Source organism: Magallana gigas, chromosome 5 (assembly GCF_963853765.1).
Source record: "Magallana gigas chromosome 5, xbMagGiga1.1, whole genome shotgun sequence".
Classification (NCBI taxonomy): Eukaryota; Metazoa; Mollusca; class Bivalvia; order Ostreida; family Ostreidae; genus Magallana; species Magallana gigas.
This window is the reverse complement of record NC_088857.1, coordinates 13,238,213-13,250,836: the sequence shown is the minus strand read 5'-3', so window position 1 is coordinate 13,250,836 and position 12,624 is coordinate 13,238,213. Positions and strand designations below refer to the sequence as shown.

At 34.0% G+C, this 12,624-nt stretch overlaps 1 protein-coding gene across 10 annotated transcripts in view; it reads left to right on the top strand.

Annotated features, from left to right (window-relative positions):
- LOC105338349 (uncharacterized) overlaps positions 1 to 12,624 on the top strand; it is a 29,825-nt gene that overhangs the window by 15,371 nt on the left and 1,830 nt on the right. For 3 of the 10 annotated variants that reach the window (XM_066083977.1, XM_066083974.1, XM_066083976.1), the window contains 12 exons: positions 871 to 1,089; positions 1,471 to 1,684; positions 2,121 to 2,180; positions 3,400 to 3,447; positions 4,998 to 5,073; positions 6,134 to 6,364; positions 6,968 to 7,052; positions 7,630 to 7,729; positions 8,002 to 8,174; positions 9,186 to 9,286; positions 9,872 to 9,921; positions 12,009 to 12,112. In XM_066083977.1, coding sequence (XP_065940049.1) covers positions 871 to 1,089; positions 1,471 to 1,684; positions 2,121 to 2,180; positions 3,400 to 3,447; positions 4,998 to 5,073; positions 6,134 to 6,364; positions 6,968 to 7,052; positions 7,630 to 7,729; positions 8,002 to 8,174; positions 9,186 to 9,286; positions 9,872 to 9,921; positions 12,009 to 12,112 — 1,461 coding nt within the window. Of the gene's footprint in view, positions 1 to 870; positions 1,090 to 1,470; positions 1,685 to 2,120; positions 2,181 to 3,399; positions 3,448 to 4,997; positions 5,074 to 6,133; positions 6,365 to 6,967; positions 7,053 to 7,629; positions 7,730 to 8,001; positions 8,175 to 9,185; positions 9,287 to 9,871; positions 9,922 to 10,923; positions 10,976 to 12,008; positions 12,113 to 12,624 lie in introns of all 10 variants that reach the window. The other 7 variants (XM_066083979.1, XM_066083978.1, XM_066083980.1 and 4 more) reach the window with 7 other exon arrangements.

Sequence of the window (12,624 nt, the reverse complement as noted above, 5' to 3'; positions counted from 1 at the left end):
CCTGCAGAGTTGGAGAACAAATTTGATAAATTCAGCCACAAAAAGAAAAATAAGTTGCCCATATTAGTCATAACAGCAAGATTTCCAGAATCTTCATTTAAGGGCAGGAAAGGTACTTGGCACTAAGCTTGAATCATATGATTTTTAGCCAAAGAAGTAACCATGAATGGCAAGACTTGTTATGTTATCCTAAGCTGGTTAGATGTAGGGTCTCAATAATGCATGAGTTTGTAGAATAGCAATCATAATATTAAACCGTAAAAATGATTAGGGGACAGGTTTATTAGAAGAGTATTGGCTGTTTAAATACATGACAAAACTTAGAAGTCTAGGAAAAACCCAAGGAAGATCCCTTAGCATAACAAAGTTCACATAGATTTTGACCATCTACAAGTTAGCTTCTTAGTTTTGTCCTTCCTTGTAGATGATCAAAATTACTAATGGAGATCACCTCAAGGGATGAAATTTAATTTGCCCATGTGGATGTTGCGCTTTTAAAAATTAAGATATTTGTATATAGACAAAACATTGTTTTGAAAGCATAAATGCACGATGCATTTATATATTCTAGCCTAGTTCAGTTAAGCATGAGGAGAGAGAGACTGCATGCATGGTGCATGTATCTTAGTTTGTAGTACAGTGTATCATCCTTCCTCACACTTAAGCTATCTGGATTATTTATGTGGGTAATCCTTATGCACAATTTAGATAGTTATTTATAGTTGATGAAGTGTATCGTGAAGGTGTGTCATGCAATTACACAAAGAATGCATCAAGTTCCGTAATAATTGTTTTCGTCAAACATTCTTTCTCTGATTCATATTCTGAACCATCAGCAGGAGGTTTTCCATGATTGTGCTTACATTACAGGGGAACCAATCAAAATTCAGCGTAGGAGGCCTCAAAGTGCTAAATGTCAGTCCCCTTCCAATGATTGCGTATCAAAGGATTCCCCTAGGAATGTATATAGAACCCCAGAGAGGCCGAAAAGTGATAAATATTACTCGTCGCCTATATGTAGGCGTATCTCTGATGTCACTGTGAGTGACAGTACTGACAGCCCTTGCCCCTCCCCTCCGCAGTATAAAGGTATCTGCACATGGCTGCTGTGTGTCTCAAGCACCTACACTTGTGTTTTAAGAAAGAATAAGATTTAAAACACAAGTTGACAGACAAATCAAAACTCTACATAGCTGGTTCGTTTGATTTCTGTTGCTATTGCTTAGCCACCTCTCTGTTTTATAACCCAGTGTGTAACAATATGAGACAGACATAACTTTGCAGTTGACTTTGTACTTACTCAGCACTGCATTGTTTTCAGTTGACAGTTTGTACATGTACTTTATCTTGTGTAATACTCAATCTGTTTGACCCTCAATTACGTCTACTTCTGTTTACAGTTTCTACTTTATTTTGCATCCTTCTCATTCTGTTTGAGTGTGCCCACTGATAACTTGCTCTTGTTGATAGTTGGATCCAAGGTCAGAGGTCAGAACGTCCCCCTGATCCCGACCAGCATGGGTCAAGGTCAGGACTACTTTGACGAGATGTTCCGTGACCTGACCCGGGAGACCCTGTACACGGCCCCGCCCAGCCCTCCCCCGCAGAAACAGCAGAGGAGCAAGTCCAGCATGGACAAGTACCAGAGCTCAGTGTACCATGACTACAACACCGCCACCTCCAGGTAATGACCTTGACCTCAATGTGGTTATCTGTAGCTTACGAGCATTATTTATAAGTACCGGTATTAGAATCTGCAATGAATGATGTTTTTATGTAAGTTGTTTCTGTTTCAACTGCATGGTGATAGTGAAAAATGTTATTATTTATAGCAGGTTGTATGATCAAGATAATCATACTGTACACATTCACAAAATCATCGTATTGCTGAAACAGTAAACATGTACAATAATGTAATAAATGTAGAAAATATTTCCTTTTGAATTTTTTGTTTGCTTTTATTCCTCCTCCTGTATACTGATGCTGACTCTGATTTATACAATAATTTGTAATTAACAATATTTTGGCTTCAAACTATGTACTATTGCTTGTTATTTTCAAAATTTGATTGTACTGAGTGAATAAATGAAATACTTACCGGTAAGTGTGGCCTTTTGCAGTCGCTCAGAGAGCCCTGAGTACCCGCGACACTTACTGCCCAGGGATGCCCTGGTGTTTAGGTACAACTCTTGCCTTCTGCTTGCTCTTGAAACCTTTATATATAAACCTTTTCCCCTTGTCTTCCCTTCCTAGTGCTTAAGCTATTATTATATGCATTGTTCCTGCACCTTCGCAGCTTGTTATTTGACCAATGTTGTGTCCATGCCAGGTAGTCTTGAGACTTTTTCAATTTTTGTGGCATAATTCTGGTCTGTTCATTGAATTGTTAGGTGTTATTAGGGGATAGGGGAAGGGAATATCTTTGTATAATAAGAACAGGGGTGGCATGTTCATGGATATATTAGCATTACTGTTTAATCTAAATCAAGAACGACTGTTAAAGAACAATATTATGTGGGAAAATGAATTAATATGCAGCTGGTACTGATTGAAACCTTACTATCTTGGACTATCTTTAAATCAAAACAATTTTGAAAAAAATCGAAATGTACATGTAGGGTATGTTGATTTGCTTTTACAAGGCTTTGCAATTTGTACTTTTTAGCTTTGATTGGCAGCATATCTCTGGTGAAGGTTTTAATTCTGAGCTTTCAGTCTCCCTTTGACTTTTATAATCTGCAAATATCTGTATCTTAATGCTGAAAAAAATTAATCTTTAGTTTCTCAGGCCAAAATAATCAATATAATGTGATTTGCGGGTATTAAAGGGGAATAACTCAATTTGGTTTTATTTTTTCCTAAAATTGAGTTGTTGTTTTTTTAAAATGGCAATAAAATTGACCAATATAGTAGCATTTGATACAATGTGGCAGTTTCTGGCAGTTTCTGAGAAACGTATCATTAGTTTTTGGTCTTAGATAATTTTTGCAATATTTAGATCTTGGTATCAATTCTATGCACCAATTCTCTGTACATTTTATATCGATTTGTGAGCAGTACGTGACATCCCTGGTCCTAGATTTTTTCACATTAGATACGGTACCGTCAAATAAGGTTAAGATTGTTTAGATCATCATGCTGGCAAATCAGACTGTTCAATGAACAAGGAGGGTTTTGAATATTCATGTACCTGCAAAAAAGACAGGCTATATTGTTAATGAGTAGGAAGGTATTTACTCCTACGGTATATTCAATACTGAAATAAAAATTTCTCAGATATTTTTGGAGTATATTATACTGATCCTAAAATTTCTCGCATAATTTTGGTATTTATTATACCAATAATAAAATTTCTCATGCATTTTTGGTATTTATAATACTGAAACTAAAATTTCTCAGGCGGCCGATGGTGAAGCGCACCAGAGCAAGTAGCGCCTACATCCACAGGTACATAGCGAGTAGTGGCATACAGTGTGTAACGGTCAGTCTAGAATTAACTGTCACATAATGGAGAGTTGTGGATGGAAACACAGCACTGTCTATACCTAGATAAACTTGTTTGTTTGTTTTATCTCAGTGAAATTATCCAGCTTTAACATAAAATTGTAGTTTTGTCCAAAAACAACTCAATTAATTGTCCTAGATGTAGCTCCCCCACCCCTCACAACCTGGATATATTTATCCTTGATTTGCCCTTAAATATCTCCTTATATTGTTATAGGTAATACCCTTTACTAGTTTCAACCCTTAAACCTGTAGTATTCAGTATTTGTGTAGATTTTTACTAACCTATCATTGAAATGGAATATACTTGAGTGTTAATTGTATCAACAAATTTGTTTTGTAATGAGATGTCTTTACCAAAAAAAAAAGACTTGAGCAAGCTAGTAATCAAACTACATGTGTTTGAGGGAATATGTATTATATAATGTGTCAATATTTAGTTACTAATATGAGAGTAGAGTCAGAGTGGACATAATAAATGTATGTACATTTGTATTGTGAAATTAAGTCTAATTGATCTAATTAATCAAACACTTTCAAGAAAAAGCAAATTTTGAAAAGTTTAAACTTGTCTTCTATTTTTAGTTGATTATTTTTTTCTAGTACTATAGTCTTGTTTAATTAATGAGTATTGACTAAGGATGTGGAATACAATGAATATTACAGTTCAAAGAATTTTGATTTTGCTTTGAAACTAAATTACAATAGAAGATTAGCAACTTTAAAAATGTTTTTAGCTTATTGTCTGCCTCAATCTGTAGTATGTTGTGTAGCTTAAAACATCCACACAAAAAGTCCAAGAGTTTGTTGTTGCTAATATGCATTTGTCTATTTGCTATAATTGTTATATTAAATTTAAAATTACCATTAAGTAGAAATTAGCAAATTATTTTCTGTTTACTTAATGATTTGTTCCACATATTTAACTTTCAATAATTAACAAAGTTGCGATGATTGCTTTTGAAATTAACAGTTTTAGACAACACAGTTGAGTGCTTTAAACACGGGAAATCAATTTAAAACTTTCTATTAAAGTTGTCTGCAAACATTATTTGCCAGTCTGTCCAACGAAGAACTAGTGTGGTGGGGGGAAATTTGATAAGCGACCATGGGTAAATACTACCATAGACGTGTACCCTGGCTTGATCTGAACATTTAAAGGCCGTCTCTGTTGATTAAAGCATTGTCTTGTTCAGTAAATCCACCGTAGACTCGCGACTGCGGGATCAATACTAGCTACTCTTGGTAACCATTGTAATCCAATAAGTCCCTCATTGCTTTTTTTGTAAACGGGGGCAGTTAATTTTTGCATGGGATCTATTCGTGTGATATGTTAATATTTTCCTAGCTGTTCTTTAAATATTGATGGTGGACAAGATTTTAAACAAGAAAAAAAAAAAAAAAGACTTTTGTTTGTGCAAGACTTTTTGAAGAAACCTGCCAGCTCTGATTTTTGATTCGTTGACCATGGAGTCTTCTAATTCTTTTGACAGTGCTGTGGGAGATATTAAAATTCTAGAAGTCAATCAAGAAGGGAAATATGTGAGATTAGTGAACGACGGAAAGCAGGTAAATTATTACAGTTAATTAACATAATTATTTGTTAATTAAGCGATGATTGTATGAAAGAGTTATGATTGAAATTATGAAATACCGGTAGTTAGTATATTGTATGAAAAATACATGTATGACCCTAATTGCTTTAATATTTTGCTGAGTTGTAAATCAAGCAATTATTTATCAGAACTGATGTTTAGTGTTGATAAAGAAAACACACCAGCTTTAAGTCCCTTCAGAAGGAAAGTTTTATGTTTTTTTGGGAAAGTTTCGTATCAGCTTGCATGTGACAGCTGTTAACTACCAAATGATTTTATACCATAATCAATTCAAATGCACCTTAATTATGTTATTGGGGATTTAAACTTTATCTGCAAGCCTTCAAAATTTGCCAAAAATATTCAAACGAACTTCATTATAAATTATTGACACATAGACAAGGGCCAGGCTTGTGCTGGGACTATCAATCTCTTGGCAAGATCTGACCCCCTGTCAAGTGGGATCTAGAAGCCACTCAATGCAATGGTGAACCAATGGTTCGTGCATGTTCTGGCTTTTACATGCAGCAGTGAGCTCTTTAAACAGGCCACTTAGACCAGTGGAATATGGTTCACGGGGTCACTGAATATATACAAAGCATGTAAATCATATAATGGTTTGATTATCAAAAGTGATTTATAGAAAATATACTTGAATCTGCAAACCAGTGCTTGTTTTATTATTTGAGCTGCATGAAATGAATGGATTTTGATACAAATTAAATGCATTCTGATGAATCATTAATTACCATGTATTGAATAGCCCTGAAATCACTGTTTATATAATCTTCTTAAACATATATTTAAATTACAAAAGTACCCAAGAATTTGCCACCTGAAATTTCAAAATTTGCGTTAAGACAGTTTAGGCCCCAGTAGGCATTTAAATTCATGTTTTAAATTCACTAATGATTTGTTGATAAAGGCTTAAAACATAATTTGAGATGAAATCAAGGTATATGATTAATATCAAGGGAGAGAGAACTATATTGAAAATAGTTAAATGAAAATGTTTAAACCTTTTTTCGTGCTAGGAGGCAGAGTTCGGAGGTCACATGATTCAACAGAATGTCGGTGGACACCCTGTGGCAGTGTATAGATTCCCACCCAGGACGAAATTCCCAGCAAACAGCACCCTCACCGTGTGGGCAGGGTCCAACGACCCCATTTTACACCAACCCCCATCAGACTATGTGTGGAAGGAGCAACAGAAATGGGGGACAGGGCCTGAATGCACTACTATTCTGTGTAAACCTAATGGACAGGTACTTTATAAACCTTAGAACCAAAAGTTAAAACTTCCAGTACCAAAACCCTAAACTGAGAAAATACATGTACTTGTGCCAAAATATATAATTTTTCATACTTTTTTGTTAATTTATATAACCAACATAATTTGGAAGCTTAAATATATCACTTGATAAAAATTCTACCTCAAGTCTGCATGTTCTCAGTTTATGCATGGTATTGAGATTTTTCTGAGATTCTCAAGAAAAATCATTCCTCTGTTTCAAGCATCGGTGTATGCAGTTTTAAGATTAAAGTGACCAAACAAGTGATATATATGTAGCCATAACAAAGTATACGTGATAGATCCTGTAACAGTTTCCACACATTTTCAAGATTTATATTGGAATGTTGTCAAATCCGATTTATAAAAAAGAAAGAAATCCCCTTCCTTTCACTTCAATCAATGCCATTAAAGTCCACATGATTTATCTCTTATGAAGAAAGTTGCATATATTCCACTTAATGTTTCAAGTTCTATCATGATGATAAAAGCAAACAATTTAAAGGTCTAATAGAAATAAATTTGTCTTGCTTTTTACATGAGAGTTTCCTAACAATGTCTTGTCTGACTGTTTCAGGCAATAGCTTGGACCACAGCTGCTCACAGGTTTACAAAGAATGCTTTTGAGGAGCCATCTCCTGCTTCTCAACAGGTGGTCGCAGGTAAGGAAGAGGAAATCTTAATGTCTTATCACGGCAATCTCAGAGGAGAAAGACATTTGTCACTATCGTTTTTTCAGTCTGTTAAGATTATAGTAGCATTGTTTATGAACATTAATTTCTATACTTCTAATTGTCATTTAAGTGGGCTTGACGGTTGTCGCCATTTTTAAACTATTTTAATCTCCTTCAGAAGGAGATCTCTAAATAAAGATATAGAAAACAGTCCAATTTTACAGCTAAAACATTTGGAATTTTTTCTTTAATAATTGATAGTTTATGACCAAAGATATCATATCCAAAATTTTAAGAAAGATCTAATGGATAATTGGGTGACCATCCAGCCTTCTTAATTATCAAGCCAACTAAGAACAAGACTTATCAACATATACCGCAAAACCTTAGTTATAGTGAATTTCAAGGGCCCTAAGAATTCAATTTGTGTTATAGCAAATCTGTAATAAATCTTCAAAAATCTCCAATAACATGTACAGTTATAAAAGTGAAGTTTTGCTGTACATGTAGATATATTTATCTGTAAATCTATATTCAACACACTGAAATACATGTATCTTTGTAGATGATCCTCTTCAAGATGATCCAAACATTGAGACAGATAGTTTAACAGAAATGACTGTCAACATCAATGAACCCAAGCCAGACTCTGTGTACCTCAAAAGGTAGGCTATTCAACTTTGGTACATGTATTTTATATGTACCAATTACACTGTGTTTTGAAGATTTGAAAAATCACTGAGAATTGCATAGTAAATACAGCTTAAATGAATGTTTTCATCTTTGTTTTGGCTGGATAATTGTTATGCATTTGTTGAATGTTTTGAATGACATCAAGATTTAAAACAAACTATAAATTTTTATATAAGTTTTTTAAAAATTACATAATTAAAAATAGTAAATTTTTGCAAATCAAACTCAACATTTTTCATTACAGGGAGAAACAGCAGCCAAATGTGCTGACCCCACAGAAACACCCCCATGGCACCTCCCCAGGGAAAGAGATCCACCCCGCCACCAGCCAGCCCCGCCCCTACACGTACGGGAATGACAACAGCAGTGTCAATAGACAGTCACGGTCACAGACAACCAGACCAGACCCAGTCAATGGTAAGTCAATAGATGATAGACAGTCACAGACAACCAGACCAGACCCAGTCAATGGTAAGTCAATAGATGATAGACAGTCACAGACAACCAGAGCAGACCCAGTCAATGGTAAGTCAATAGATGATAGACAGTCACAGACAACCAGACCAGACCCAGTCAATGGTAAGTCAATAGATGATAGACAGTCACAGACAACCAAACCAGACCCAGTCAATGGTAAGTCAATAGATGATAGACAGTCACAGACAACCAGACCAGACCCAGTCAATGGTAAGTCAATAGATAGTAGTAGGCAATAACAGTCAACAGTAGAAGAAAATTTATTACAAGTTGTTGGAACACGTTCATCAATCATTGTAAAAAATACATACTAGGTAGTTTAAAAAGTAAAAAATAAAGTAGTCAACAGAATTTGTTTCAGAAAAGTATATATGTAGTGAAATTGACTGTAGGAGAACTTGTCAGTATTATATGGTTAAATAAATGTCTACAAATGCCAATAGGTAAACTAAACAAGGTTAACTAGTAAATGGGAAATTAGTGTTATACAAATGTATTAATTTATCAATGGGACAGTAGTGTTAAATGTATATCATATTTTTCAATGGGACAGAGAGTTATGATAATGCTTTTGATGATAAATGCTAAATGTACTTAATGTGGTCAAGAGAAGGAAAATTATAACCAGTTAGTATTGTATTTCTGAAGGAGAGACATTCAATTATGTAATAGTAGAATAAAACAGTTCTGGTGGCACAGGGTTGAAACATTATGCCATGCAAATCTAGTTGTAACTTTTAAATCTTTTCTAAGTCATCATAATCCTTTATTAAAAACCCTAGCTATGGCTTTGAGCATAGATCAAACAATGAAAGCTTTACCTTACCTAGTTTTATAACTGACAATAAATCATGATTTCACAGAGAACATTTTTGGTTTCAGTGAATATCCTTAAGACTCTGAAATGTTGAAAAATCTTGACTTTGTTTCAATTTTTTTTTTTTTATTCAGGTCAGCCTTATGCAGGGTCAGCTCAGAAGATGGGTAGTGCTCCATTAAAACGCTACACCCCCACAAATATACGAGGGAATGGCTGTATCGTTAACAAAGCTGTAAGTTACTGTTATTAAATATCATATTTCAAAAATGAGAAAATAATGCACTGTAAAGCTCATTTACTGCCAAGGAAGAGATGGAATGAATTACAGAAATTCCATCATACACATTTCCCATCTCCATATTTATTCTTTGGTGTTTTTGAAGCTATTTGAGAAACTGGATTTTCTATAACAATGTATGTTGACTAATGGCATCTTCTTGGGAGTGATATATAACTGACTAATTATCAAGACGTTGGAGCTGATGCTAACTGAGTTTATATGTATTATCTGGGTCTTTTGATACCCCTTTTTTCACCCTCTAACATATATTGTCATTAGGGAGTCTGAAGACAACATTATTTTTTATTCAAAACTATAAGATATTAACTGCTCTTAGATTTGATTTTGTGTGGAAAAGGGTCACACATTAAAAGGGTCAGTTGAAGGCCCTTTCATTTATATGAATCCAAATTTACACTAGACGAGATTTGTGTTTAACATGTAATTTTATGAGACTGATGACCAGAGTTTTAATTTTTTCTAATTAAGGTAAAAATGACAATTATTTTTATTATTTTTTTTTTTATAAATTCATAGACATCGGGGTCAAGCAATCCTGAGAAAAAAAGTTTGAAGAATAAAACTTGGTAATAATTCACCTGAAGGATGCATGTCTGTTGTTAATTAATATTATAGGTGTAACACCATGTAATGAATATGCATGATCTGTTTCCATGGAAACATGTTTAAAACTCAGAGCATGGTCGTTGTTGCTTTTCATTTTCAGTCCTCTGATGAAGGTAAACTGCTTTAAATAAAAATTGAATAAAAGAACAATTGTACTTAAATGATAAATTTTAAATGATATAATCAACACAATTAAAAAAAATAAATCATTATTTAAATCCAGGGTATATATTTAAAAAGTTAAAAGACTCAGTTGCTAGAATTTGCAGTGCTTCCTAAGATGAACTAATTACATTGACACTGCATGAAACCTGCATGTAGTAAAATTTGTCATTAGCTCTGAAATAATTGATAAAGTTAACATGCAATCCATACAGTCATGCATGAAATGGTTAACATAGGCATGTTGTGGCTGCATGCTGGCTTCTTGACTTGTGTACTAATTGTATAGTGTGTAAAATGGTTTAATTGAAAGCTTTTTTCATGTACATGATCTATTGCATTTGATGTTAATACTTTTCTGCATATAATAGTTCATATGGTCATCATTTATAACTACTGATTTTTAACCAGATGTTTTGCTTGATAGTTGTATATATAATTATAAGTATAGCTATAATTGCTGCATATACTATGTACAGTACATATATTTAAGTCTGCTTGAGTGTTTTATCATTGACTAAATAAAATTAACAATAAAAATTACTGCAATATATTGTTATACATCAAAATATGTATTACCTTCTCAACTATAAATGTAAGGGCTTTGATAAATATTGGAGAAGATTTATGATGAATTTCTCAGGAGACGCACTACACCTACTTCAAACAAGAGAGAACTATGTCCTTATATACATGTATACACTATTTGCATCCTGCAGCACAGGAGGTTAACAAAATGACACATGGTGGTGGTGTGTTGACTGGTGCTCTGAACTAGTTCTCTAATATTTTATTTTCAGAACTCTAGTTTCCTGAACTACCTCCTGGCATCAGCTCCTGAACACTGAACATGTAATTTGTTCACTCACCTCAGGTCATTGTGTTCAAATCTCAACAAATGAGCAAGCTCTCGACTAAGTTTCAATACATATGAAACTGAAAGTTTACATACTCATTGTAAATATTCCTTTATTCATTGTAAATATTTATATGGATGAGTTCTAATGTTATCTGCTAGCTTGCTCATTTGAAATCAAGATTTGAGACATTTTGGTCCAGATTTTTGCAACTTACTCATTTCCACATCAAGTCTTTGTAAACTAGTGTAATACTGTAACTGTGCTTTGGGTGACAGGAATGGTGAAATGTACTCGCAGCCATGAATGTTGAAAAGATTTGTGCAAGACTTGGTGTACAAAAGTGTTAATTAACTAAGATTAATTAACCAGCAGAGCCATGCAGATATTAACATGTCAGCATTCCTTTGTAATGTTTGTGTATCCTGTAATCCACTCATGTTTGTTTTACAATAATTTCCCATGCATCTGAGATGTAAACATGTTTTTATGTACAATTGAAAATGTATACAGAAAGTCTTTTCATTGTTGCCATGGCAACAGGAAAAGGTTTTTTGAAATGATTAATCAATGTGTGCTTCTCTTGACTTGCATCCCTCTGTCTAACAAAATCCAGTTATTAACATCAGTCTACGAAGTTGAACACTGTGTAGATGTTGTAGGGACTTTTGTTTGACAGTTTTCTTTCACCATCCTTCCCCTTTCCATGTTTAACTATTGACCTGCCTTGTTGAAACTAAATAGAATCCCCCTTCCTACTCAAAATTCTACTGCATAAAATTTTCCTAAACTTTTTTAAAAGTCTATAAGAGGAAGGGTACCCAGTAGTCATAAAATTAAAAATCAGGCAGGATTGGTTAGATCCCAGATACTTTCCATCAAATCACAAAAAGGGTTTGAATGATGGAAAGTTGCTCCCTTTTACCCCTTGTGTGTAGGTTGATAGCTTGCCTTTGGGGGAATGGATCAAGGATTTTGGTAGGTGTGAGGGATGCAGGTCTAGCTAGAGCGTGGTTGTTTGTTTGTAGGCCGGTACAATACGTGTGGGCCCAGCCTCCCCCTTCTCCTCCCCTCTGCAGCAGGAGTATAGTAACAGTCGGCCTGCCTCACTCGTACGCTTCTCTACCTAGAGGTGTGTGGTCTTCATATGCTTCCCTTCCTCAAGTCTGAAGTATAGTCGTTAAATGCTGTTTGTTATATGTATTTCTTGCTGAGATGCTGCAGACTGTAGTTGAATTCTTTAATTTTTTTAATTGCTCATAAATGAGAAAAATTGTTTTCTTGATCGAGTTTTGAATTAATTTTACATGGTTTGGTTATTTTGATGTAATGAGAATTGCAAACTATTGTAACCAAAAAAGAATGGTTTTATCAGAAAATATTTTTAAGACTTAATTTTGTGTTAACAGTTCATGTTAATAGATAAACAGATACTACTCATAGTATAAAAATAGAAATGGTGACTAAAACATGTGTTTTGAACATTAATCTGATTGTTAATTTAGTTATATGGTAGACTGAATTTCAAACAGTTGTGATTATTAAATAAGCTAATTAATAAGGTGTGACAAATAAGTTTAACAAACTAGCACAGCTGATTTGTATTGAATATTATGATAATCTAACAAATTGCCATAATATTTG